At 40.3% G+C, this 23882-nt stretch overlaps 2 protein-coding genes and 1 long non-coding RNA gene across 7 annotated transcripts in view; 1 reads left to right on the forward strand and 2 right to left on the reverse strand.

Moving 5' to 3' along the window:
- HPS5 (HPS5 biogenesis of lysosomal organelles complex 2 subunit 2) overlaps window positions 1-284 on the reverse strand; it is a 29535-nt gene extending 29251 nt beyond the window's left edge. The window contains exon 1 of one of the 2 annotated variants that reach the window (XM_081903547.1): window positions 152-284. The gene's annotated coding sequence lies outside the window, so the exon portion shown is untranslated. The remainder of the gene's footprint in view (window positions 1-151) is intronic. The other variant, XM_081903548.1, reaches the window with a different exon arrangement.
- Window positions 92-22856, forward strand: GTF2H1 (general transcription factor IIH subunit 1). Of its 4 annotated transcripts, none has more exons than XM_081903971.1 (15): window positions 92-228; window positions 5691-5859; window positions 7036-7228; window positions 8654-8816; window positions 10101-10194; window positions 11560-11709; window positions 13243-13322; window positions 14149-14279; window positions 14742-14829; window positions 14945-15033; window positions 16066-16183; window positions 17951-18041; window positions 18409-18524; window positions 19401-19493; window positions 20309-22856. In XM_081903971.1, exons 2-15 carry the CDS (start codon window positions 5706-5708, stop codon window positions 20393-20395), a joined length of 1647 nt encoding a protein of 548 aa, XP_081760097.1. In that variant the 5' UTR covers window positions 92-228; window positions 5691-5705; the 3' UTR covers window positions 20396-22856. The 4 variants fall into 4 exon arrangements, with proteins under 4 accessions (XP_081760097.1, XP_081760094.1, XP_081760096.1 ...); XM_081903968.1 differs by lacking the exon at window positions 92-228 and adding an exon at window positions 294-392; XM_081903970.1 differs by lacking the exon at window positions 92-228 and adding an exon at window positions 481-690.
- On the reverse strand, window positions 10100-11529 carry LOC309366337. The gene is made up of 2 exons (XR_014166646.1): window positions 10842-11529; window positions 10100-10805 (listed from the first exon to the last, which is right to left on the reverse strand). It is a non-coding gene; the product is annotated as an uncharacterized lncRNA (long non-coding RNA).
- Window positions 22857-23882: the final 1026 nt, after the last annotated feature.

A 23882-nucleotide genomic window follows, 5' to 3' on the forward strand; every position in this document is an offset into this window, starting at 1 on the left:
GCTGGCAGTTGCGTCACGCCGTCTCGCTCCCTCCGCGTCACGTGACGGCCACGCTCGCTCGGCCCTCCCCTTCCTCCCCCCCTTCGGACCATTGCTGAGGCAAGAGCCCCCTCCCCCCTCAGCGCGGCGGCGCCGGCGACCTAGAACGCACCCGCGGCACGTACGGAATGGAGGACGGGCGGGGCAAGGAACGGGTTCCTCACATCTGCAAGACCCGGTGGCGGACTCGTAAGGAATGAGACGAGAGTAACTGCCTTGTTATTGTTTCGTCGTCATCCTCCCCCTTTCCCCCCCACCCTTCAGGACAGTGTCATGGCCGCGGCGGGGCGGGCAGGCCTTCACGTGACCAGGGAAGCGTCCAGGTGGCTGACGGGCACCGTCACATGACGTGGGTAAGTGGCGCGGCGGCGGGAGTAGTAGTCTCCTTTTGTCACGTGATGCGGTCTGGCTTCTGCCGTGCGTGAGCTAACTGTTTCCGGTCACGTGTGCCTTCTCTGCCGAGCTCCTTGGCCGCCCCATGGCCCAGGAGGAGGCGGCGGCGTTGCGAGACCTTCAAGCCGGGAGCGAGGCGTCGTTGGCGCTCCGTGCTGTCCGCCTTTGGAAGTGAGGGCTTGAGGGCTTCAGTGTATGCTGCCAAGATCAGGAGGAGCGAGGAGTGAAAGTCCAGGGCCTCGGTAGTTACCCCTCACGGTAGGGGGCCTGACGGATTCAACGGTTCCGGGTTCGGAGGCCCGTCTCACTAGTTTTTGCTTCTTCGGAATCGGGTAATGAATCTTTAATACTGGTCTGGGTTTCCTCTCTTCATGAAAGCCTGCTTATTACAAGGCCATAGGATGTGGATATAGTTGCGCATGGCGAGGAAGCATGGGTTGCCCCCCCCCTCTTTCGTACCTGTCAGTCCTTCCAATTAATATTTGTTTTTACCTCTACTTTAGGAAGTACTGTGGTATATCTTTACAGAGCAGCAAAGTTTTGTTTTGAGTCTATGTTTGCTTTTCGTGCTTTTTAATCTTTTATTCTAAAACTGTGCTATAAGTGCAGTGGAAGGATTGGCTAATAACTTGGAAGGGGTGGTGTGGGAGAGGGCTAGTGCAGTTTTGGAATGCTGAAGGTTTTCTTCCAGAAACTAGGGCCTAGAAATGTGGAAGGCAGAGTCTTCTGAATGAATAGAAGTATTGTTTAGATGTTGGAAGATGCACGTGCATGAGTTCTGCTTTGCTGATAGTACAATACAAATAACCTTTAAAAACCTACATTACTGTTTCCTATAATATTATATTGCTAAGTTCTCGATGGCACAAGAAATCATGTGCAGGCACACTTTTAAAATGCAGAGTAAAGAAAGTGCTTGGTGTTTCTAGTACAGGGTTCTTTAGTGCAGGCATCTCCAACCTTTGGCCCTCCAGATGTTTTGGACTACAATTCCCATCATCCTTGACCACTGGTCCTGTTCGCTAGGGATCATGGGAGTTGTAGGCAAAAACATCTGGAGGGCCAAAGGTTGGGGATGCCTGCTTTAGTGCATTACAGCTGAGTGCCTGAAACAAAGCCTTTGACGTTTTAACACAATTTGAGAGAGGCACACAGCTCTCTTCTAAATTATTACATATATCCTATTTGTCAATGGGTAGTACTTTGATTTACCAAGCTTTAGTAGGTAGGCTGTGTAGGGAATTGGTGAGATAACACTGATGTGATTATTCCTTCAGTTGTGAGTTCCTTCAATAATGTGAAAGAAAACTTAATGGACTGGAGGAGAAAACTTCGATTTGGAAGCTGGGTGTATGTTACCACGTTAGTCAATTAGATAGTGTTTTATGCAAAAGTCAGTACTGTATATGCATGGTTCTCTGAACACACATTGGAGATGGTGGGAACAAATCTCTGATGAAAGTTAAGAATGAGTTTGATAGTCCTTTATTATCTTCCTGTTGAAAGAATACACACAGCTGCAATCGCCTTTCCCCCAGCTCTGTGAATGCTTTACAAAATAAAATTAATTACATTTACCCATCTATACAAAATTTCTGAGTGTTTGATAACTGGTAGTTTTTTAATACTGAGTGACAACTTGAGCTAAGCACTCTTTTACAACCAGATAGGCAAAAAGCTTGTGCCATTCTAACATTAGCAGAAGAAGGATGGGCAATAATGATTTGGTCCAATGTGAGGGTTGGTTTTTTCCCCTTAGTAGGACTTCTGTTTACATCTCTATCCAGTTTACATCATCTAAAAATAATTTTACCACAGGCAAAACAATGACACTGTGTATATTTCGTTGTGTCTGTGATGGTTCTTTGGAGTCTATACACAAAGCAGGATAGACATGTTCATCGTGTGGCAATATAAATGAGATGCATTCAGTTTCTTACCTTTGGTTAGTTGAAGTATAGTGTTTTGTCTTTCAAAACCATAGCTTAGAAGATTGAAAATAAGACTGGCTCATGTGTTCTGCATCCAAAGCAAACAGAAGAATTCAAGCCCACTTTAGACCTTGAATAATAGGGGCAGTGTGAGTGTTCCACTGCAGAAACAGAAATCCTTGAACTAACAGAACTACTTCATTGTCTATTGCCAGCTGTTCTAAGCAGTCATAATATGAGTATATTAACTAATATGCTAATGTTGTATGGATTAATAGAGCAGTTATAAAGTTGGAAGTATTTCCTGTTCAAGCAATAAACCTTAAACTGACTGACCTTTTTCCTAGGGCAGTATAAAAAGCCATACTAGTCCAGCACAAAAAGGATATCCATGCAAGATATTGAACTTGGCCAAACCAACCTTCAGAAACCTTTTATTGAAATATAAGCTAGGCTAGTTATTAAAAGTAGTATTTGCTTTTTGTGCTATTGGTGTTCATTTAATTTAGGAAGAATTAGTCTTCTCTGGTGTTCTATCATAGTTCTAACAGCATTTGCTTGTGAAGTGTTTGGCTGAAAATTGCATTATGAATATATGCAATACTGTACTCATTAAGTGGAGCCCAGAGATTGGAGCATATTACTATGATCTTATGTTAACTGAAGGGGCTGCCTATTTGCTTCTGGGTTCAGTTTAAAGTGCTGGTTCTAGCCTTTAACCAAATGATTTGCTGGGACCTAGTTTTTTTGTTTTTTTAAAACAAAATTTATATACCACTTGATTATAGTAAAACCTCTAAGTGGCTTACAAGAAATATTAAAATTATCAGTAAAAAAACAATTTAAAACAATTAAGAACTTTTTAAAATAAGTAAATGTAACAAAGAAAGTTTAATTGTTGGTTATTTCAGGAACTGCCTACACCTGTGAGCTCTCTTTTAAGATTTCTGAAATATCTTTAAAACCAACAACCCTGTCAAATTTGCCACTTATTAATTACGTGTTTCCACTTCTCTATAGTGTGTAGTGAAACATAGCTGTGTTTCCATATCTTCACATTGTTTATTTCCCTGCCCGCATCCCACCAGAAGCAATCAACAGTGTGAAGGAGGCATGGGGAAATGCAAGGTGTGATTACACCAGGCAATTGGAGATGGGAACTTGACATGTGGTTGCCACACTCAGACTTGTGTTTATTGTAACCTAACCTACTCAGCCCCATTCAGGGCAGATTTTAATCTGCAGCACTTACCAACTAATCAGTTAAAGCTTGATGCTTTTATTTGAGGGGTGGCAGAATTGCTAATCCCTATCTCTTTTTTTGAAGACTAGTATCTGGAATAAGCAGGACCCAGTGAAATTGAGTTAGAATCAGTTTTCAAATAATTGCATCCTCCCTGCAGGTCTCCTCAGGGAAGTCTGTGCAAGGACCCTGGACCCGCCGGAGAGAATTTATGGGTTTGCAGGGAGGAGGAAGGGAAAAAGCATTCCACTTTCACAGCCATTGGATATTATACAGTATATTTTGCAGTATACATTGCAAAGTGGTTTGGGATAGATAAAGGGCTTATTCAGCAAATGGAACCACCAACTGAAACAGTCAAATTTTTAAATGATCATTCAGCAAGGAAGAGTGTATTTTAAAAGGTTATTAGATGGCACTCTCCCAGCACTTTTTGGCAAGTTTCATAATCTGTTGGACAATATAAAGGCTTAGGGAGATCAATTGACATTGGACTTTACTTGATTCCCCTCATTTTCAGATCAGACAGAATTATGTCTTTGGACTATTGGTCATAGCTGTATTTCCATACATTTTGGGCCAGATTCAGTAAACAGTTGCACTAACAGAAGCCCACAGGAGCCTTCCAGGTGCAAAGGGGCTTCTCTCTTCTCTCCATGCACCCACTCAGATTGGCTCTAGGGGGTTGAGAGAGCCCCCAGAACAGTGTGCAGGGGAGGAGAGGGAAGATTGCTCCATCTGGCAAGCGGAAATGAAATAATTGTAATAGCATAATGTTGAATTTCACCATCAACATTAATATTTCATGTTTTTAGGTAGTTTTTAATCAACATAGCTCTTATGATGTTAGCCCACTATAGCAATTGAGAGTGCAGCTTTTAATGTGATTCAGTAACAGGAAGACCTACATGCTACTATAGCAGACCAATTTGCTATAGTGGAAGAGAATTCCTGATGCCCAACAGGACTTTTCCTTACTGTTCTTTCCACCAGCAATGCATGCATACACTTAAAATCTTGGAGGAGCCTTATTTGGTGGGCAGCAGAGGGGGGAAGGGAAGGAAAGTGCTATTGTGTGAGTAGAATTCCATTCAGACATCATCAAATGCAATCTGGTTTTTTTGCATCCAAAATCTTAACTTGGTCTGCTCCACTTCCAGTCTGGAGAATAGAAGGTTATCTTTCATTTTTCATGATTCAGAAAACAAAATGCACAAATAACAATAAAATGTAAACTCTTTGACCACCTTACAACCTGTCTCTATGTGATAGCCTGTTCCTTGAATTTTCAAATATAATTCATACTGGAGAGAGCTTGGGCTTGTCTTGTTCTGCCTTCTGGCAGGGAAAACAAAACAAACAAACAAAACAAAGGGAGGTGGAAGATGCTGGTGTCAGAAGTCTTACCGTATTTTTTTGTGTATAAGATGCCCCCTACTTTTGGGGACCCCAAATTTAGAAAATGGACATGATTTTTAACCTTAGTTTAAAAAAAAAAACCTAGTCTTATACACGGAAAAGTACAGTATGTGCCTATAATCAGTATTTTTGTTTAATTCCTGGGTCATTATATTCATTGGTAGAAACAATAAACAATTCACTGCTCATTTGACAATGAGCTATTAGTCTCCCCCCCCCAAAATATTGCCTGATGAATGGCTGCAAGCCAGTTAAGTGCATTAACAGCAACCAGCAATGAATCTCCTATTTCCAGTGCAAGCCAGAGGCGTAGCGGGGGGCGGGGTGGGGCAGGGCACACTGGAGCCACACCATGGGGGCGGCACTTAGTGTGAGGCCTGAGCCACACATCTCTCCTAGGAGTGACATGGTGGCTCAGGCGCCTGCAGGCTCTGTGCTACCCAAAACGGCAGCCGTCTTACAGCCGAGGGGAAGATGGTGGGTGGACTCCTTGGAGGCTCCGTGCAGCGCACCCTGCCCTTGCTCACCCCACCCCCATGGGTGGCTTGTCCCGGGTGCAGGAGCTGCTAGCTGCCCCACTGGTGGAAGCTTCTAAATTGTTAAAGCAAGTGTGAAACTATGGAAAACAAATAATGCTGAAATAAGTTTTTCTTTTTAAAATGCAGTCCTCTGTAGCCATTATGGCAACATCATCTGAAGAAGTGTTACTAATAGTAAAGAAGGTGCGTCAAAAGAAGCAGGACGGAGCTCTTTACCTCATGGCTGAAAGAATAGCCTGGGCACCTGAGGGCAAAGACCGATTCACAATCAGCCATATGTATGCAGATATAAAATGTAAGTGAAATGCCTAACACTTGTTTCATCATATAACGTTTGGTTGAATATAAATGTTAAATGCTTAGCTGTTCTGTTTGAAGAGTTCGGGATGGGGGCTAAATAAACAAACCTCCCTAAACATGTTTGAGTCATCACGCTCATTGGATATTGCATTGTTGTTTTAGTTTTGAAAAAATAAGACTTGCAGAACTCTAGCTGTTTCTCCACAGCAACCTTATGTAGAGATATTATTTTCTTGGAACCTGCCAACTTTCGCTGCACTGGCTAGCATTACTGTCTTACATAACTGCTCCTTACTGTTTGCGATTCTTTTGCTTTCAGAAATGAATTGTCTTTATTGGGAGAAAACCTGTGGGTCTTCCCAGTGATAAGTGGAATAACATAAATATGGGGAGATGCTGTGATGATTTATTAAGAAGAGTTCATGGCTTGTACGTACATAGGAAGGATTTGAGCAGTGGTTTTCAACCGGTGTGCCATGGCACCCTGGGGTGCCTTGAATGATGGTCAGGCGTGTTGCAGGCAACACCGGCCTCTCTCCCTCTTTCCTTCCCTCCCTCCTCTGATGCCCTCTTGTGTCTCTGCCTCCCAAAGGCTTGCACAGCTGTTTGTTGCAGCAGCCCTGGCTATAAGCTCTGGAGGCAAGTGGTGCCTCTGCGAGACACCTCTCTGGAGCAGCGAGGCAGGGGGGAGAGCTCAGAGACCAGGGACGGCAACTTACCGGAGGACTCCCAAGGAGAGGGGAAAGGAGGCTGAGGGAACACTCCACAAGGGAGGGTGTTTGAAAAAGGATGAGAGGCTGCCAGCTCTGTGAAAGGCCTGACATAACTGGACTCCTGAGCCCCACAGAAAGACTGTAGTTGGTTAAAGGAGCCGTGGACTCAAAAAGGTTGAAAACCTCTGGATTAGAGCATGAGCCCCAGGCTGTCCTCTAAAGGGATTAGGATAACGGTGCAGTGAGAGACATCTGTCCATTGAGTGTCAGTCAGGCCTCATTGCTCTTTATGTGAATAGTTGCTGTAAATAGATATTGAATTGAATTGTATGTGCCACTCTTCTGTTTTAATCAGTGTTCCAGGTGGCATTAGAAAAGTCATACAAGCTGAAAATTTATTGTTGTGCACATAGAAATTATTTGGGGAGCACTTCTGTTATGTAATTTTTATTCTTTAGGCCAGAAAATCAGTCCTGAAGGAAAAGCTAAGATTCAGCTTCAGTTGGTACTCCATGCAGGGGACACAACCAACTTCCATTTCTCTAATGAGAGCACAGCAGTGAAAGAGAGAGATGCAGTAAAGGATCTCCTTCAGCAGTTACTGCCCAAGTTCAAGAGGAAAGCTAATAAAGAACTTGAGGAAAAAAACAGGTGAAGAATGTCCCTGTGTCTTTTACTTACAGTGTAAAATAGTTTTGGTAATTTGTTAAACTGTCTTGTAATTGTGCCAGATCCATTATGGCTAAGTTATTGGGAGCTCCTGTCCCTAATTGTAACAGTAGCCTGGCTTGATTTCCAGAGGCATAGATGTTGTGCGAGTGGAGTGAGGCGTACTCCTCTAACTTGATAGAAGTGCAGCTTTTCTTCATAGTTGTTGAGCTGTTGCCATATTAGTAAATAGTAAATTCTGTATTAAGGGTATGTATGCTGAAACTGGCATAAAATGAATTGCAGTAGCCTTCATTGGGCTATGTTTTACTGATTTAATAAAGTATTAGATGTCATGGAATTGCTTCCATTGAAACGTTCCCAATTAGAACAAGATTTTCTGTCTGCACAGCAGGACCTCCTCTCTTACCCACTCCTAAATCTCGACTGGGGGTTCCCCAACTCTCCCGAGCCGATTGAGAGGGGCTCACAAGGAGAGGGGAAAGAAGTCCCATGGTGCAGATGGAAGTCTTGAATCACTTTAACTGCTCTAACTTGTTCTCCCCAAAAATGGAAGCTCCACAATCCCAAGTGGTAAAAAGCAGCTGTTACGTAAACATGCACAGAACTTTGCAGTAATTCTATAAAAAGTAGCTGGTTAAGATGGGGAAAACAATACTTTTGAAAAAGATTGTGTGTGTCCCTTCAGAACTTTCAGTTCTCCAGAATCTAAGGCTTCAATCCCAAGAATCCTAAGCAAACTTACTAAAGAGGGAGCCCCATTGAACACACACATGCTCCTGAGCACATGTGAGGATTGCTCTGCACATTTAGGTTTCCTGTGTAGCATAAAAATACTTTCTTTGTAAAAGTAACTGTTAACATTCTTGATATATTTTTCATGCGTAGGGCTTACCTCTAAAAGGAAAAAAACATGTTGTTTAATGTTTCTAAAAATGCAATTACAATTGAAAAAAATGATGGGGTGGTAATCTGATGATGAAAGGAAGCTTTAGTAAAACAGATAAGGAATCAGTTTTCAGTGATCCACACCTCCCCAGTCTGTCCTGTTGGGTCTTCCAGTCCTCTGTCACGAAGTTGGAAGACGGGTGCAGGACACTGCATGAGACAGTAGGATCACAAAAAAACTGCTTCACTTCCTGTTCTATTAGATAATTTTTATATAATTATTTCATATAGTACAGTTGGTTTTGAATTGATATACCTCAATTAAAAAAATTTAATTGTATGTGTAGTAATTTTCATATTTCATGAGCTTACCACTTTTGTAAATCAAAATTTGAGTATCAAAACAGCATAGGTGCCATTTGCTTGTATGTAGCTTGCATATAAACACTAGTTTCTAGAATCCAGTAAGTTATCTTTGGAATTAAACACTTTGAACAATTTTTAATCTTCTCTTGCCAGAATGCTGCAAGAAGATCCTGTTTTATTTCAACTTTATAAAGACCTTGTTGTGAGTCAGGTGATCAGTGCTGAGGAGTTCTGGGCCAACCGTTTAAGCATAAATTCTGTGGACAGTTCTACTGCATCTAATAAGCAGGATGTGGGCATTTCTGCAGCTTTTCTGGTATGTTTATTGAGGGTTTCTTAATCTAAAAATATTTTTAGCCTTCTTTTAAGGGTAAAAGTTCTCTCAGGGTGATTTACAATATGAAAGCATACAACAAAACACAATTAATAAAATGAAGTAAGCGAGAAAAGAGCCCATTAAAAAAAAATTAAAAGAATAACATAGAAATAAAACCATCAGTACCTCAACAAGAGCAGTTCAAGGGAAGACCAAAGGAAACCGGTGTGTTTTCAGAGCTTTCCAATAGACCTGTCACAACTAGGACTGCTGGAATCCAGATGATATGGTATTCTCAAATCTGCTGTCTAGTGGTTGCCAGTCTTAACTGCTCTCACAGTTGGGCAGGTAAAAACAGCCTGCATTGTGCAAGCAAGCTGATATGGATGCAGGCCATTCTTCAAGTAACCTGGACTGTTCTTTTAAGGTCACAAGGGCTGGGTTTTTTTAAGTCACAGTGCCATTTTTTCCAGGCTCAATTCAAGATGCTGGGCTTGTTCTTTAAAGCCTTGAAGAGCCTGGAACTGGAGTGCTTGAAGGTCTGCCTTCTTTGGCATGAACATACCCATTAATTAAAATGTTCTCTGAAGACCCTTTTCCAGTATACCTGCCTTCATAGATTAGGCAAATGGGTCATCAAGGAGAGGGTCTTTGTTCTGGTTCCACCTAAGCTTTGGAACTTCTAAAGGCATGTTAGCTTAGCACATTTTTGGAAACTTTCAGGCACCGGGCTAAGTCTGTCCTGTTCTCTTGGGCTTTTGACAATTCAGTGATCCTGTCCACATATGTTAAACCATAGTTTAAAACAAACAATAGTGCATGCTGCTCAACAGTTTCCAGAGCACTCCTGCTGAACCATAAATGAAACAAGCCAGAGTCTCACTTGTCATGTTGCCTGAACCCAGGCCTGTGGTTTGTTTCCGCCAAACAAGCTACCATGATGTATAGCCACTCATATTCCTTGAACCCTCTTTTTTCATATATGCTGATCTAGGAAGTATTAAACGCCACAATTGAGTCCAGGTGTGTATGTTATCTGCATGGGAGTATAGAAATAAGCCTTGGGCTCATGCCCCCTCTCTCATTATGCTCGAATCTGTAATCAGGACTGAGGCTTACACACGTAGGGTACTAACTAGCTGTTTCTCAGTATAGGTTAAGTATTGGACATAAGGATGTGTACAAGCCATTTTGACACATAGTATTGACATAGTTCATTGGTGCCATTTAACAGTGATTTGCAAGAGTTCAAATAAATTATTGTCAGTATTTATCTTCTTGTAGGCTGATGTTCGACCTCAGACAGATGGATGCAATGGTCTCAGATATAATTTGACTTCAGATATCATTGAATCTATATTTAGAACATATCCTGCAGGTAAATAATATATTCAAAACTGAGCTTATATATACATATGTAGCATCCCTGGTATCTATGCAGTTTTTTTCTGACTTTTCTCTTCAATTCACATATCGACTTCCATATATTTTCTCCTTCATTTTAAACTTTTAAACCATAAAAAGTTGGTGTTTTCAGCCTTGCATCTTTGTCCTGTGGGATGTTAAATGATATTAATTGATTTTACGTTTAAACTGTAATGATCTGTCCTTATGGAACCTCTGCTTCTCCAAGGTAACCTAGGATTCCCCATTGTGTGAACTTTATAAATTATATGCATAGCCTAAATTAATGGTTATATCTGATTCACATGAATGGTCTTTGTTTCTCTCCACGCTATACTGTCTTTAATTCCCCCCTAAGGGGCAGAAGAGATTAGTTGATGGGTTGCAAAAGTATTTTATTTATTGTGATCACTTCTTCCTCTTGTATTTCCCAGACTGGAAGTGACTTGGAAAGACTTAGAGGGGAAGGGAATTGGTGGCACAGGAGTACACGGGGAGAATTTCCATTTGGAAATTTCTTGAAAGGAGCCAGAGAATTGAATGAAAACAGAATGAAAGTTCCTCCTCCTGTTCCCCCTCCTGTTCCTCCTCCTGAATGAAAGTTCCTCCCTCCCACTCTACTTAAATGTTAGTTATCTGAAACAGCTAAGAGGAAGATATCTAGACCTGGCCTCAGGCAGGCCACTTGCTTTGGAATGTAGAAGAGAGATCTGGCCCTTCACCTGCCATTTGAAAATGGCTCACATAAAATAGCATACACCAACCATTTGTGTATCCATATTGCTAGAAAGATTAATAGACGACTCGTTTTTCCTGAGAACACTTCCTGATGACAGATCAGCAGTTAAATTCCATTTATTTGTATGTGTTGTAAACAAGGCCAATGTCAATTTAAATTACACATATTTAAGCACATATATAAACAGCATGATGTAGTAGTTCCCAAAAGGTGGCTTGAGTCCACCAGTTGGTGTCTTGAACCTTGCAGTTGGTTACAAGCTTGCCATCAATGGCAGATATGGGGTGGGAGCATGCAAAGAGTTTGGAGTGGTTTCTCTCCCCCCCCCCCCACCTCCTGGTCAAGGATCAGGCAAGTTCTGAACAAAAATAAAATCCTGTTTGTGTGTCCTGTTAACAGAATGTTTGGAAACAATTGAATGAATCTTCTTCCATTCCTGTTCAATGTTACTTTTTCATTGCATGTTGAACTATATTTTTGCGGTTGTGATACACTGTAAATCATCCTGAAATCTGATACGATGAGCAATATAAATACATTGTAAATTATTTGATTTGAAAATAAAGTATTGTTTCTGTTTTATGTTTGTCGTGCTTACAGTAAAACTGAAATACGCAGAAAATGTTCCTCACAATATGACAGAGAAAGAATTCTGGACACGATTCTTCCAGTCTCACTATTTCCACAGGGATAGGCTGAATGCAGGATCAAAAGACCTTTTTGCAGAATGTGCCAAAATGGATGAAAAGGGTATGTTCTTATTTCTTCACCTGTAGACAATACACTGCAGTTTCTAGCCAGGTTTGTCAGCTTCAGTAATTATACCAAATAACATAGAAATCACATCTGGTAAATACTATACTCAAGAGTAGCAAACTAGAGTACTGTACTTAACTATTATAATATTTTAAAAATTTTCAGCTTGTGATATTGAACTTTTAAGGCAGTTCACTCAGCAATGTCCTATTGACTAACATTCCAAGATGGTAGGATTCCACCACCATGTGTGAAAGGTGGACACTTCTTTGCTTACCTTTCATGTTTTATTCGTATTATTTTTAGAATTATTGCACATATATTCTAGAAACAAAGGTAACCCATACCCAGCAAATCCAACAAAATTTTCTTTGGAGATCCCCAAAAGTACACTATGAAAGCCTGTATTCTCATCCATACACTAAGACTTATAACAGTATGCATATGTAAAACAAGTTCTTACTAAGTGATCCACAAGTTAGTAAGGTAGACACTTTTCTTCTTTTATTTTTCCCTTTGATGATTTTGTCTACGAAGGAAGGGATGGAAATGAGTGGAAATGACTCTGCCACAATACTTGCAAAGCTAATTGAAAACACATCAGTAATTTGCTCACAGAGGGTTGTATCCAGCTCCCTGGAGCACATTGATTAAATTTTTCAATAGTTGGTTCTGATATGGCATCCTGTATTTTAAATTCTCATAACTGAGTCCTTGAGTGTATTTTGAGGGTGCATAGGAGAGGAGAGGGAAGTTTCATTGAGCAAGCTGCAGTCTGTTGCACAAGTGGGACAGCAGTGAGGGACCACCACATCTTAAAGAAAAGTGGGTGCTTATTGAAAAGTAGTATGTAAGTATCTATCCTATAAAGTCACTACAGTCGTAATTGTGGCTTCTGATTGGCTGCAGGAAACTCCTGCAGCCAATCAGAAGCCGTGGAAGCCCCATCGGACGTTCAGGTTCCAAAAGAACATTCACTTTCGGGTTTGCGGCATTCAGGAGCCAAAATGTCAGAGTTCCAGGGCTTTTGGGATCCAAGGTACGACTGTATATGTATAACATGGGAAAAACAGATTTGTTTGGTTCACATGTAATGCTAAGGTGTGATTCAAGCAAAGCATCTGGCTTGCACGTTCTCTCTCCCTTCTCACAGCTATGCAGTTAGGAGAACTGTTGCTGAGTTTAGATTTTTTAAAAAAAATGGTTTCACATTGCATATGAATTGGGGAACCTGGTTTATAACAATGTTTCATTGCTAAATGAGCTAGCTTCAGACCGTGACTTATGAAGGTGGCTCACGTTAACAAATGCTGGTTGCCTGGCCTATATGCAAACTAAAAGCTCAAGCCTTCCCAGCTGTTTGGGAGTGGGTAAATCACACACATCTGTTAAGTGCTAAATTGTGTTTCTTTTTGTAGGCTGCTTGCCCCACTTGCTAAGCTTAGATTGCACTGTTAGGCTGAAAGACCTATCTCAATACGGCATACCATCCTCCAAGTATATATGAATTTTCCCTCTTTCTCCTAGGATTAAAAACAATGGTGTCTCAAGGTGTGAAAAATCCTTTATTAGATTTAACAGCCTTGGAAGATAAAACGTTGGATGAAGTAAGTATGAGTAATTTAAAACTATGAATTGTATAATATGTATGCCAAGTAAGCATAGGGTATTGGCTCTCAGGACTCTGTTTGGGCTATACCGCTTCCGTAGCCATGTCCCTCACCAGCCCTTCTTCACACCATCCATTCGTGTACTTATGTGGCTGGAGTGTGTCCTTGAATTCTGATAATGCCTCTTGCTTGCCTGAAGGACACTACTAGTGCATTGCCAGGTTCCATAGGTTGCCATGACAAGTGTACTGCTGCCATCTGGCAAGTATGACAGACCTGCCTTCCCTCTCAGTGGGGATCATTGCCTTATTGGCTCTTGCCAAGAAATCAATTACCTAGTTTCAGAAAGCCCATTTGCCATTGGGCAATAATGATTTGAGCACTAGTAGCATGGTGCTTCTCTTGCAAAAGCTGTCTTAATTATAACAAAAAAAATTCCTTCCAGTAGCACCTTAAAGACCAACTAAGTTAGTTCTTGGTATGAGCTTTCGTGTGCATGCACACTTCTTCAGATACACTGTGCATGCACACGAAAGCTCATACCAAGAACTAACTTAGTTGGTCTTTAAGGTGCTACTGGAAGGATTTTTTGTTTTGTTTTGACTATGGCAGACCAACACGGCTACCTATCTGTAACTGTCTTAATTATGTTCTTGTTCAGATCCGGGTAAGAGATTTAAAGATTGGGATACCAACTCTTCCAGTGTCACAACCTGCACTGGACCACGCTGCAATGCCAATAGTTCAGCATCTGATTTCAGATCTTCATATTTTAAAATGTGGGATGTCTTGTTCAAACATTTTATCATCTCTTCCATTGCAGGGTTATGGTGTTTCCTTGGCGGCTTCCACATCCAACGCTACAAAATCAATAAAGGAGAGTAGCAATGCTGCCATTATAAAACGGTTTAACCATCACAGTGCCATGGTCCTTGCAGCTGGGCTCAGAAAACAGTAAGTTTCAGCTATGAACAGATCTTCAACTAGACTGAAAATCAGCCAAGTCTATACTGTCAAATAGCCTAGCTCTATTTGTGTTGATGTTTAATAATTGAAATCAAAATGGAACAGTCAAACCATGCCCTTTGTAGGTCTGCTCAGATTGGCTCTGACGTTGGGACTCTCTCAGGCAGTTTTTATTAACTTACTTTTTGGGTGCATGTATTGTCCATCGAACCAAAAGTCCCAGGATGGGCACATCACTAAAACTGTCTTCTATCAAAGGAAGTGTACATGTGGCTAGAGGCTGCTGCCCAAAGGAAACTGTCTTCTCCTTACCCCTGACACAGTGCACTTGCATAAATGCTTTTTGCTTGTGCATAGAGATGAGGGATTGAATCCTGACCATTGTACAGATCTATCTAAACTTGAGTAGTTTGAGAGAACACAGTATAATGCCTAATTCTTGCTTTTCAGAGACACACAGAATGACCACTACAATGAGGCCAGCAGTATGGATGGAAATTCCAGAGATTCAGATTTCTTTCAGCCACCGGTAAAAAAAGTAAGGCTTCCTTTGTGATTCTAAAAGAATACCAATTTTCTCCCTTATGGGACTATGCCAAGTTCTGCTTCTTGTGTCTAGTTCTACAGTACCATGACTATGCCTTGTCTTACAGGTAAAGCTGCAAGAGTCCATTGAATATGAAGATTTAGAAAACAACAACAGCGTTAGAACTATTGCACTAAACCTAAAGAAATCAGATAGGTATGATTTGCAGGCCAAATAAAGTAGTTTGGTTCTTTTGGTTCAATACAAAAAAATCATTGACCCTGTTCGCCTCTTTTCTGTACATCATGCTTTCAACGAGAAAGAAGCATGCTTATATATACATTACCTTCAATTATGTTTTTTATAAAAAGAAATAAATGAGAATCTTGCCCTCGGGCTTACAGTTTAACAGACAGCAGCAGAAAAAGGGGAAGGAAGGGCTGGCAAATCTGAAGATACCCCAGAACACTGAGAAACATGAAAATAATTCCAAATATTACATTCTGCTTTTGCAAGAGCTTTATATAAGCAGAAGTGAAATAGTAGCTGTAAAATGTTACCACACAGCTCTGCAGAAACCCTTGTATATGCTCTTGTACATGCATTTGCAAAATACTTACCACTGTTTTCTTTCAACTTAGGAGTTATTGCTGAATCTAGCACTTAGGCCTAAATCCAACATAGAGAAGCATTTTTTCACACATTGATTTCAGTGGGCTTAAGCAATCTTTCCCAAGCTTTGGTCTCCAACTGTTTTTCATCTGCAACTCCCACCATCCCTCGCTAGCAGGACCTGTGGTCAGGGATGATGGGAATTGTAGTCCAAAAACAGTTGGAGACCCACGTTTTGGGAAACACGGGGGTTTAAACAAAGTCTAAGTCTCTGTTGGTTTTAGGCTATAATCTTTTTCACTTGTTAAGATAACTAGGTGGATTAGAAGTGGTTGCAATATTTTATTGGCCCATGTGTTCCTCACTTCACCACTTTTCTGGCTGTTGTTTTTGTTTTGCATTTTCTGAAAAATTGACTTCATTGGTTATCCAGCTTAATCGGACACAATCACTTGGGTTCCCTTGCAGTGGAAGATTTCATTTTCTGGAAAATCAATATGCATTTTAAGAAAACAAATTTTTCATTTCGAGCAGAACGAAAGGTGCTACAAAGGCACCTACAGAGTGGGGTTGAACACTGAGAAATTGGATTTTTGTTTCCAGTTTTTTAATTATAATTTCTCCTTTGGTCAACAGGTATTATCATGGTCCAACACCAATTCAATCACAGCAATATGCAACTAGCCAAGATATTATTAATTCTTTGTATAGTATTAGAGAAGAAATGGACACTTATGTACCCAAACTAACTCAGGTAGGATATGCATGTTGCTTTATTAAATAAAACAAAACACCAAAACTGGATTCTGATTGCCCATATGATTAGAAGATTGGATATTGATTGATGCTGCCCAGCATACTTAATCTTGGGGGAGCAAATGTTATGTTTCCTTTGCATATTGTAAAATAGTTTGAGAACTATTTTTAACAAGCACAGAATATTCAGCTTCAATGTGTTATGTTTTTTAACTGATAGTTGTCATGATTTGCATAATTGCAGCAGCTATAATTAAGTCTACTGCAGTCTTGCAAATAGTGAAAGCGACATGTGTAACCCCTTTTTTTTATTCATATTGCACCATTATTGTGCATGGTACTTTACAGAAAACAATTGGTCAGGTACCTGCTGTGGTGAGATTACAATATCAAAAAAAACCAAATGAGAACAGTTGAGGAAGAGAAGAGAAAGAAAGCAGAGGTAAATGGGGAGAGAATGTGCGATTATTTCAGCTGTATATACAGTGGTACCTCGGATGCGAATGGGATCCGTTCCGGAGCCCCATTCGCATCCTGAATAGAACGTAAGACGTGACTGCGCATACGCAGGTTGCGTTTTGCTGTTCCTGTGCATGCGCGTGACGTCATTTTGAGCGTCTGCGCGAGCGGCGAAACCCGGAAGAAATACACTCGTTACTTCCTGGTTGCCGCAGAGCGCAACCCGAAAGCGCTCAACCTGAAGCACATTCAACCCGAAGTATGGCTGTACTTAGTTACAGTCTGGCATGGAACCCTGTTAAGCTATCAGTTTTTGCAAGTGGTTCTTCCATGTGAATGCTTCCCAACCACCAACAGTTCTTGCATGTTTACTACAGCCCTCCACTGTAAGTCTACAGAGTTGTAACATGTAAGGTATTAAATCACTTCTAGGATAAACTCAGGACTCTGTTGGAGAGGATTAAACATGGGACATCCACAGAAAATATATATGGGTGGATTCAACTTGGTTGTTTCATGCATGGAACAAGGTTCACTTGTGAAATGGGACTTTGTCCCCACCCCATACACTTCCTAAATCGACTCTGGAGGGTTGGCGGCAAAGTCCCATCGCATGAGTGGCTTTGTTCTCCATGCACATACCCCACTTACCACTATGCTGAATTCCACTCTCTGTTCAGAAGCCTTTGGAGTACACTTAGTATTGTTTCATTCACTCAAATAATCAATACTGTATTGGGATATATGAAGAAGACAGTCTTTTGAGTTTAAAGGAACCAGGCCATTTTGATACATGATTGCATAACCTAACTGCCTTTGCACATTAACTGCTCAGTTATGAAACGGCATAGTGCTTTGGTCGTTCATTCATTTGCTATTTTTTGAGCTCTCCGCCTGCACACCTTGCAGTTGAGCAGCAGGAAGTGAAAACGTGCCTCTTCTTGTACTGCACTTTCAGACATTAGATGTGAACAGATTGTTCTTGCTGTTGGTTTGGTGTTTTTTCTCCCTTATTCTGACAGCCAGCTTGATTTTTCTGCTTCTGCTGTTAGGCTAAACGATGTACTGTACTGTAAAGCACTTTAAGAATTGTTATGGCTGAGTTATATAAATATAATAAATATCCACTTGGGGTATTACAAGAATTGTCATTCTTAATATAACACCAAATAATAATTGTACTTTAGAACAAAATTAATATGGCATATAACTATTTGGTTAAGCCCTTATGACTCAAGCAATATCCATAGGTTTTGAGGAGTTCTTTTATAATGGTGTCTGACCTTTATTTTGCCTCTTTTTCAAGGTTATCTCAAGTGGTGCTGCAAGTAGTACGATCGCAGCTCTGTCACCTGGAGGAGCACTTATGCAGGGTGGAACACAGCAAGCCATAAATCGTAAGTATTTTATGTCTTCGTCACTCATGCCTTAGCAAATGTGTGAAATGCTCATGTAAGCATTATAGGACAATTCTTTTAGCTAAGATGAAGAGATTGAAAATATCTGACTAGTTGTACAACCCTGGCTGTGGCAAGAGTTCTTTTCCCACCCAATTCAGGCCAGTTGAATAGTTTTCAGTGAGGGACAGTGAACCGGCCCCCTGCTGAAAATGTTTGCTGACCCCTGGCCTAGTCCTTAACTGTGTGGGATCCTCTAATGATGCTAATATCAAAAACACAATTTTCTGCCCACTGCCAACTATCACAGTTTGTGAGACGAGGTGGTGGTATAAATTTGACTTGCCTTCATTGTTTTTGACTGCAGAGATGGTGCCAAATGATGTTCAGGCTGAGCTGAAACACTTGTATGTGGCACTAGGAGAGCTGTTACGACATTTTTGGTCCTGCTTTCCGGTTAACACACCATTCCTAGAAGAGAAGGTAGGAAGGATCTATAGTAGGACTTGGCTTATCCCTATCATTATTGATATACAGCAGTCTGTTCTGTAATGAAATGTGCATGCTGAGATCTGTTGATATGAAAGCTTTCTATAATGAATGGCCTGCTGCATGCAACAATTCTGTCCCAGATGAACAGCAGTGTGTGGAATGTCAGCCTGAAGAAAGTTCGCTATTGGAGCAAATGTAGTACCAGCTGACCTTGCTACCTGATCCACTGGTTTTTTCAAATAATTTCGAAAGAGGTGATTTTTGTCTTCAGGGACTTTAAAAGAAACTTTGAAAATTAATAAGTGCAGGAACGAAAGTTTTGCACTGCATATGTGTTCTGTATTTTAATCAGGCATACTATAGAAAGTTTAAAGTATAACAACTTTAAAGAAACTTCCACATGCTAAAACAAGTGTGTAGTCTGCTTTCCCATTCAATCAGAAGTTTTAGGGTTCTATTTAAATGTGTCTCTGCTAACACACGGTTTTTTGATCCAGTGGAAGATGCTATAAATGGAAAGTGTGAGGTGGAAATAATTTTCACAGATATTTTCCCCCTTCCATCTGTCTGACCCACACGTGACCTCCCCCCATCTGTTTCAGAGTTGGGGGCCCTTTTTTGGAATAGTGTAGTGTGTAGCATAGGGAGCTGCAAAAGAAAAAGGGACATTTGCGGGGGTTAATCCCTCCCCCCATTTCCCCACTTGCAGAATGCTCCAGTGGGTTAGAGTTATTTCAGCAGCGGAGCACAATTGGCTACAAGCATTAGGGTGAAATCCAACAGTGGAAATCTACCAGTGGAACGGATAAGTTTGAAAAAGCAAAATAGCTTCCTTTAATGTTTGTTCTCTGATATTTTCTCTTTCAGGTTGTGAAAATGAGGAGTAATCTGGAAAGATTTCAAGTTACTAAACTGTGTCCATTCCAAGACAAAATTCGAAGACAGTATTTAAGCATAAATGTAAGAGGGAAAAGCAACCTACGAATATGAAATAATAAGGGTAGCATAATGCATTGTTCATATAAATTGCTGATTGCTAGAAAAAATGGCAAAAGTGATTTGGCGTATATGAAACAGGTACCATTAGCTTCAGAAATAAGGAGACTTTCAGTTTTTTCTAGAGTGGGCAGTGAACACCGGGAAAGTATTTCCTGTAACCCAGCCCCCTTCCTTCTTAAATGTCAACTTCGAAAATGACCACTATGCCCACCTGTTCCTCCCATGTCGTAAAATGCACAGCATCTCAATCAACTTTTTAACAGCAGGGACATCACATTAACTGAAGGTACCTTGTGGTCACTATCCTGCTTCAAAGCTTTATCATGATCATGACTCAAGCGCCCAAACTCTTATTTTCCTATGGGTGGTCTTACTGAATCCATTGCCACAACCTGTATAAGATAAGGCTAAAGGTGATTTTTTTGTGTGAGTTGTTTAAACTTCCCTTCAAGTTGCTAGCTATATATTGCCAGTATGTACTGTTGTGCAATAGAGGACCAGTAAAAAAAAAGTTCTGACTCATGAAATGAGGTCTTCTCGTTTACCGTCACTGATCTGTGTGTGATTCTGCTTTTTTTTGCACTCAGAGAAGATGAATACTTGGTGTTCTATACAACTCAGTTCTCCTCAGAGTAGACTCAATCAAAATTAACAGTCCAGACTTAAGTCACTCTCATTAACTTCATTGGGTCCACTCTTAATAGGACTAACATTGAATGTAGCCCTTGGCTTAGTAATATTTTTGTACTAATTTTTGCAAACCTTGTTTTTTTCAGCTGATAAATCACATAGAAGAAATGCTGCAAACAGCCTACAATAAATTCCACACATGGCAGTCTCGGCGTATGTTGAAGAAAACGTGAAGACCCAGTGATGCCAGATTTTTTGAGTGGGAAGCATTTGCAATAGCTGTAGGAATGCAGCTACCCAGTGGGGTATATCTTACAGACAATGCTGGAAAGTCAGCATCATACGGACTCCTGAAAACGATGCTAACTGAACTTGCACACTTTCTGGAAAGAAACAAGAGGTCAAACTTGAAAACTAGGAAGTTAAAAGGAACCAAACCAGAAGAGCTAAGTGGCAAATATCTATATCTATAAATGTAAAGACACTGTTTACTGCAGTTACTCAGGAACTGCTTTTGATTTTCATAAAGAGCTGCTTTCAGAAATAAAAACTTTAAAAAGGGTGTATTAATAAAATCCAAGATTGTTTGTCTAGTTTTTTAAAAGTGTATGGTACAGGGTAGAAGCTAAACAGTTATTTCTTCACTGTATCCTGGCATTATATTGAATTCTGTTTGTATTTCTAGAAACAGGTTTAACATTTTAAATATTATTGAGAGACTTTTTTGCCTCAAATTCCTAAGCAGCTTAGATGCTAAAATAAACAAGTTTTGGTTTTTTTCGCCATGTTTTGCTACAAATCAACAGCCAATGCACTGATGAAGTTTGGTGTTTAAAGGAGGTACCTTTGGCAGAAAGAGTGCAAAGTTTTATGCAGGATTTTTACCAGCCATCGTTTACATGTTTTCTTTTTACTGCTAGAGTGTGCTGCTGCAGTTTTTTAAAGTCTGACTTTTGTTTGGAGGTGAAACAAAATCATTTTTAAAGTGAGTTTAAGAAGCTTACAGAAGTAATAACTTTTTATACTATTGAGGGGAAAAACAATCTTACATGTGCTTTTTTCAGTTCTCTCCTGATGACTGTTAGCGCTGTATCTGGCGACTAGATAATCATTGAAGAGTGAAAATACGGTATCTTTAGCTATATGTGGAATCTGTTCCATGTTATGGTCCAAACAGGAAGCATTTCACTCTTACCTAAGATGTACCTGCCATGTATTAAATACTTGACTTATAAAAACAAAGTAAACTTGTTTTATATAGTCCATGGAGTCAGACTCCTTATATTTTGTTGTCTTAATGTCTTCCTCATTAGAAGTCTATTCTAGGACCAAGCAAATGGCTTTGATTATGTGTGTGATGAGATCTATTGAGATATTTTAGAAACCAGTGGTTTATGACTCCCATAAACCATTATTTTTAGTGGCAACTATTGGAATTCATTGGTAAGTTAGAAACTTTATCCTATTTTCAGAACTGTTCATGCCCAGAAAGAATTATTAGTATTACTGATTTACAGTGTATTGGCATGAAGGATCCATGTCTTGAGCCATGTCTATGAACTAGCAGTTTGAGAGCCACAAGAATTTCTCCTCATGCAAGAGTATGTGATTCTTTACATGCTAACGCAGTGTTCTCCAGTGAATTGATATTCTACAACAACCCAGACTTGATAAGCAGACCACTGTATCTATACTGAAATACTATGAAGTAGATGTAAGGCATTATCCTTAAACTTGCCACTGCTTGCCTTTAAAGAGGGGCTGCATGTTATGTGTTGCAAAATGATTCTGCTTCTAAATGAAAAGGAGCTTTCTCTTTGATTGGACGCAGCGAAATGTGAAAAGCTGGAATTAATCATGAATAATAAAAGCTGCTGCTGCTGTGGTAATGTCAACTTACTGAAACATGGCTCTGGTAATACGTCACTGTGTCTTTTGGGTGAGCCCCTCAAGCAAGCGTAATTCTGACGACCTTGTCGGCAGTGTACCAATGACACATACATATCTTCAAGTACCATCTGTGCAACAAAGAGCGTACTACAGGCGGCAGGCTGAAACAGCTTTTTCATTGTGAAATGCTTCGGTCAGGCTCAAGTGCAGGATTCATGTGCACACATTCTACTTGATCCTGTCGCTGTGAAGGCATGAAGGTATACATTTGCACTGATATTTCTGAGCAATAATTAGCTGATACAAACCATAAAGGTGGGCTTTATCAAAACTTATTCAGACAGATAACCAGATTGACGGTAATTTAACAAAATATTTTTTCTGTCTTCTCTTCCTTTAATTTTAAAGTTTCCATAGTTATGTCAGGCTTTGGGACAAAAAAGTCTGTAATTGCAGAAATATCCCCAAATAGAGAATCTAAACACCGTGAATGGTTTTTATCAATTCTTTGACTTGAGAAGTACCATGAGACTCTCCTACCAGAAGATGGCAATAGCACTATCATGCCTACATCATGCCTACTTTCCTTACATAGCTCTTTTGTGCTCCTGCTGTTTGACCTTTGTTGATTCCAGTACTACTTAAGCATGGTCCAAAACAGATGAGTGGTATTAACTGTGAATTGATGTTTTGCTAACCATGCAGTTATTGGAATCTGAAGATAGAACTTGTATTGAATGGAAACTCATGCAACTTGTATCACTGGCATTGATCCAAAATTGTAGAATAAATCTGAATTCTGTAGTCAAGTGGTTTTTCTATGCTTTAGGGTGTCTATCTTGTGACTTCTCTCAAATCAAGAGGAAATATCAACTCGAGAATCTGATAATCATGCTTGTGTAACTGAGTATTTTAAAGGTTCTTTTGTTTTTGACACACTGAACTGTAATTCATTTCAACATTTTACTTGCAAATATTCTAGGCTGCTGCGGCTGTCCTTCAGTTGAAAGCAAAATATCCTTTCCATCTTTTAAATGGGAGCCTCAGCTGTGTGTGTTACTACTGCTCAGGCATTGCATGTTGGGTAATGGCACACATGCACATCAATGCTCACCCAACCACACAGTCTGCACATTCAGCAAAAGGTCTAGGAGATCAAAGAAGAACAGAGTGTACAGCTGCAGGAGGCTCTGGTTAGGCACACAAAGAACATTTTCAGTGATGAATATAATGAAACAATTGATCAAATCTTTTGTTAAAAAAATCATTTACATTTTTACTTGCAAAAAATAGAATACCAAGCATTTTAATCAAATATTTTTTGAAAAGAAATGCAAAAGTGTGCATGCAGCTCATAATGTCATTAAAATGTGGTGATTATGTATTTCCTAAATATAAGGAGTTCCATAAGTGTATTTTTTCCTGGGCTTTATTAATCTAATCCAGAGCCAGAGTGTGGGGTAGTGGTTAGAGCCCTGGAATAGGACATGGAAGACCAGCATTCAAATCCCCACTTGGCCATAGAACTCAGTGGATGACCTCAAGCTGGTAACTGCCTCAACATAACCTACCTTGCAGGCTTGCAGGGACTAAGTGAGGAGAAAGATAACCATGTTATGCCACCTTGTGCTCCTTGGATGTAGTCAATCTGCCCCAGAGGGTTGGTGGAACCCTCAGGTTTGGGGAGGGGAAGTTGCATTGCACGTAATGAAACCTTGCCCCAATTTTCTAGTTTTGTAACTCCGGAGTTAAATTCTTCCTCCACTTGTAAGCTGATTGTGTGTTGTCCAGTCTACCACTGACATTGTACTATAGGGCTTAGGCTAGGAG

Source organism: Podarcis melisellensis, assembly GCF_964234715.1.
Source record: "Podarcis melisellensis genome assembly, chromosome: 1".
NCBI lineage: Eukaryota > Metazoa > Chordata > Lepidosauria > Squamata > Lacertidae > Podarcis > Podarcis melisellensis.

Bases quoted from the DNA above. Each gene is read 5' to 3' on its own strand.
- GTF2H1 (XM_081903968.1), top strand. The intron at 16,184-17,950 runs GTAGGATATGCA...CTCTTTTTCAAG, and splicing joins ATGTACCCAAACTAACTCAG to GTTATCTCAAGTGGTGCTGC. The intron at 18,525-19,400 runs GTAGGAAGGATC...TTTCTCTTTCAG, and splicing joins CACCATTCCTAGAAGAGAAG to GTTGTGAAAATGAGGAGTAA.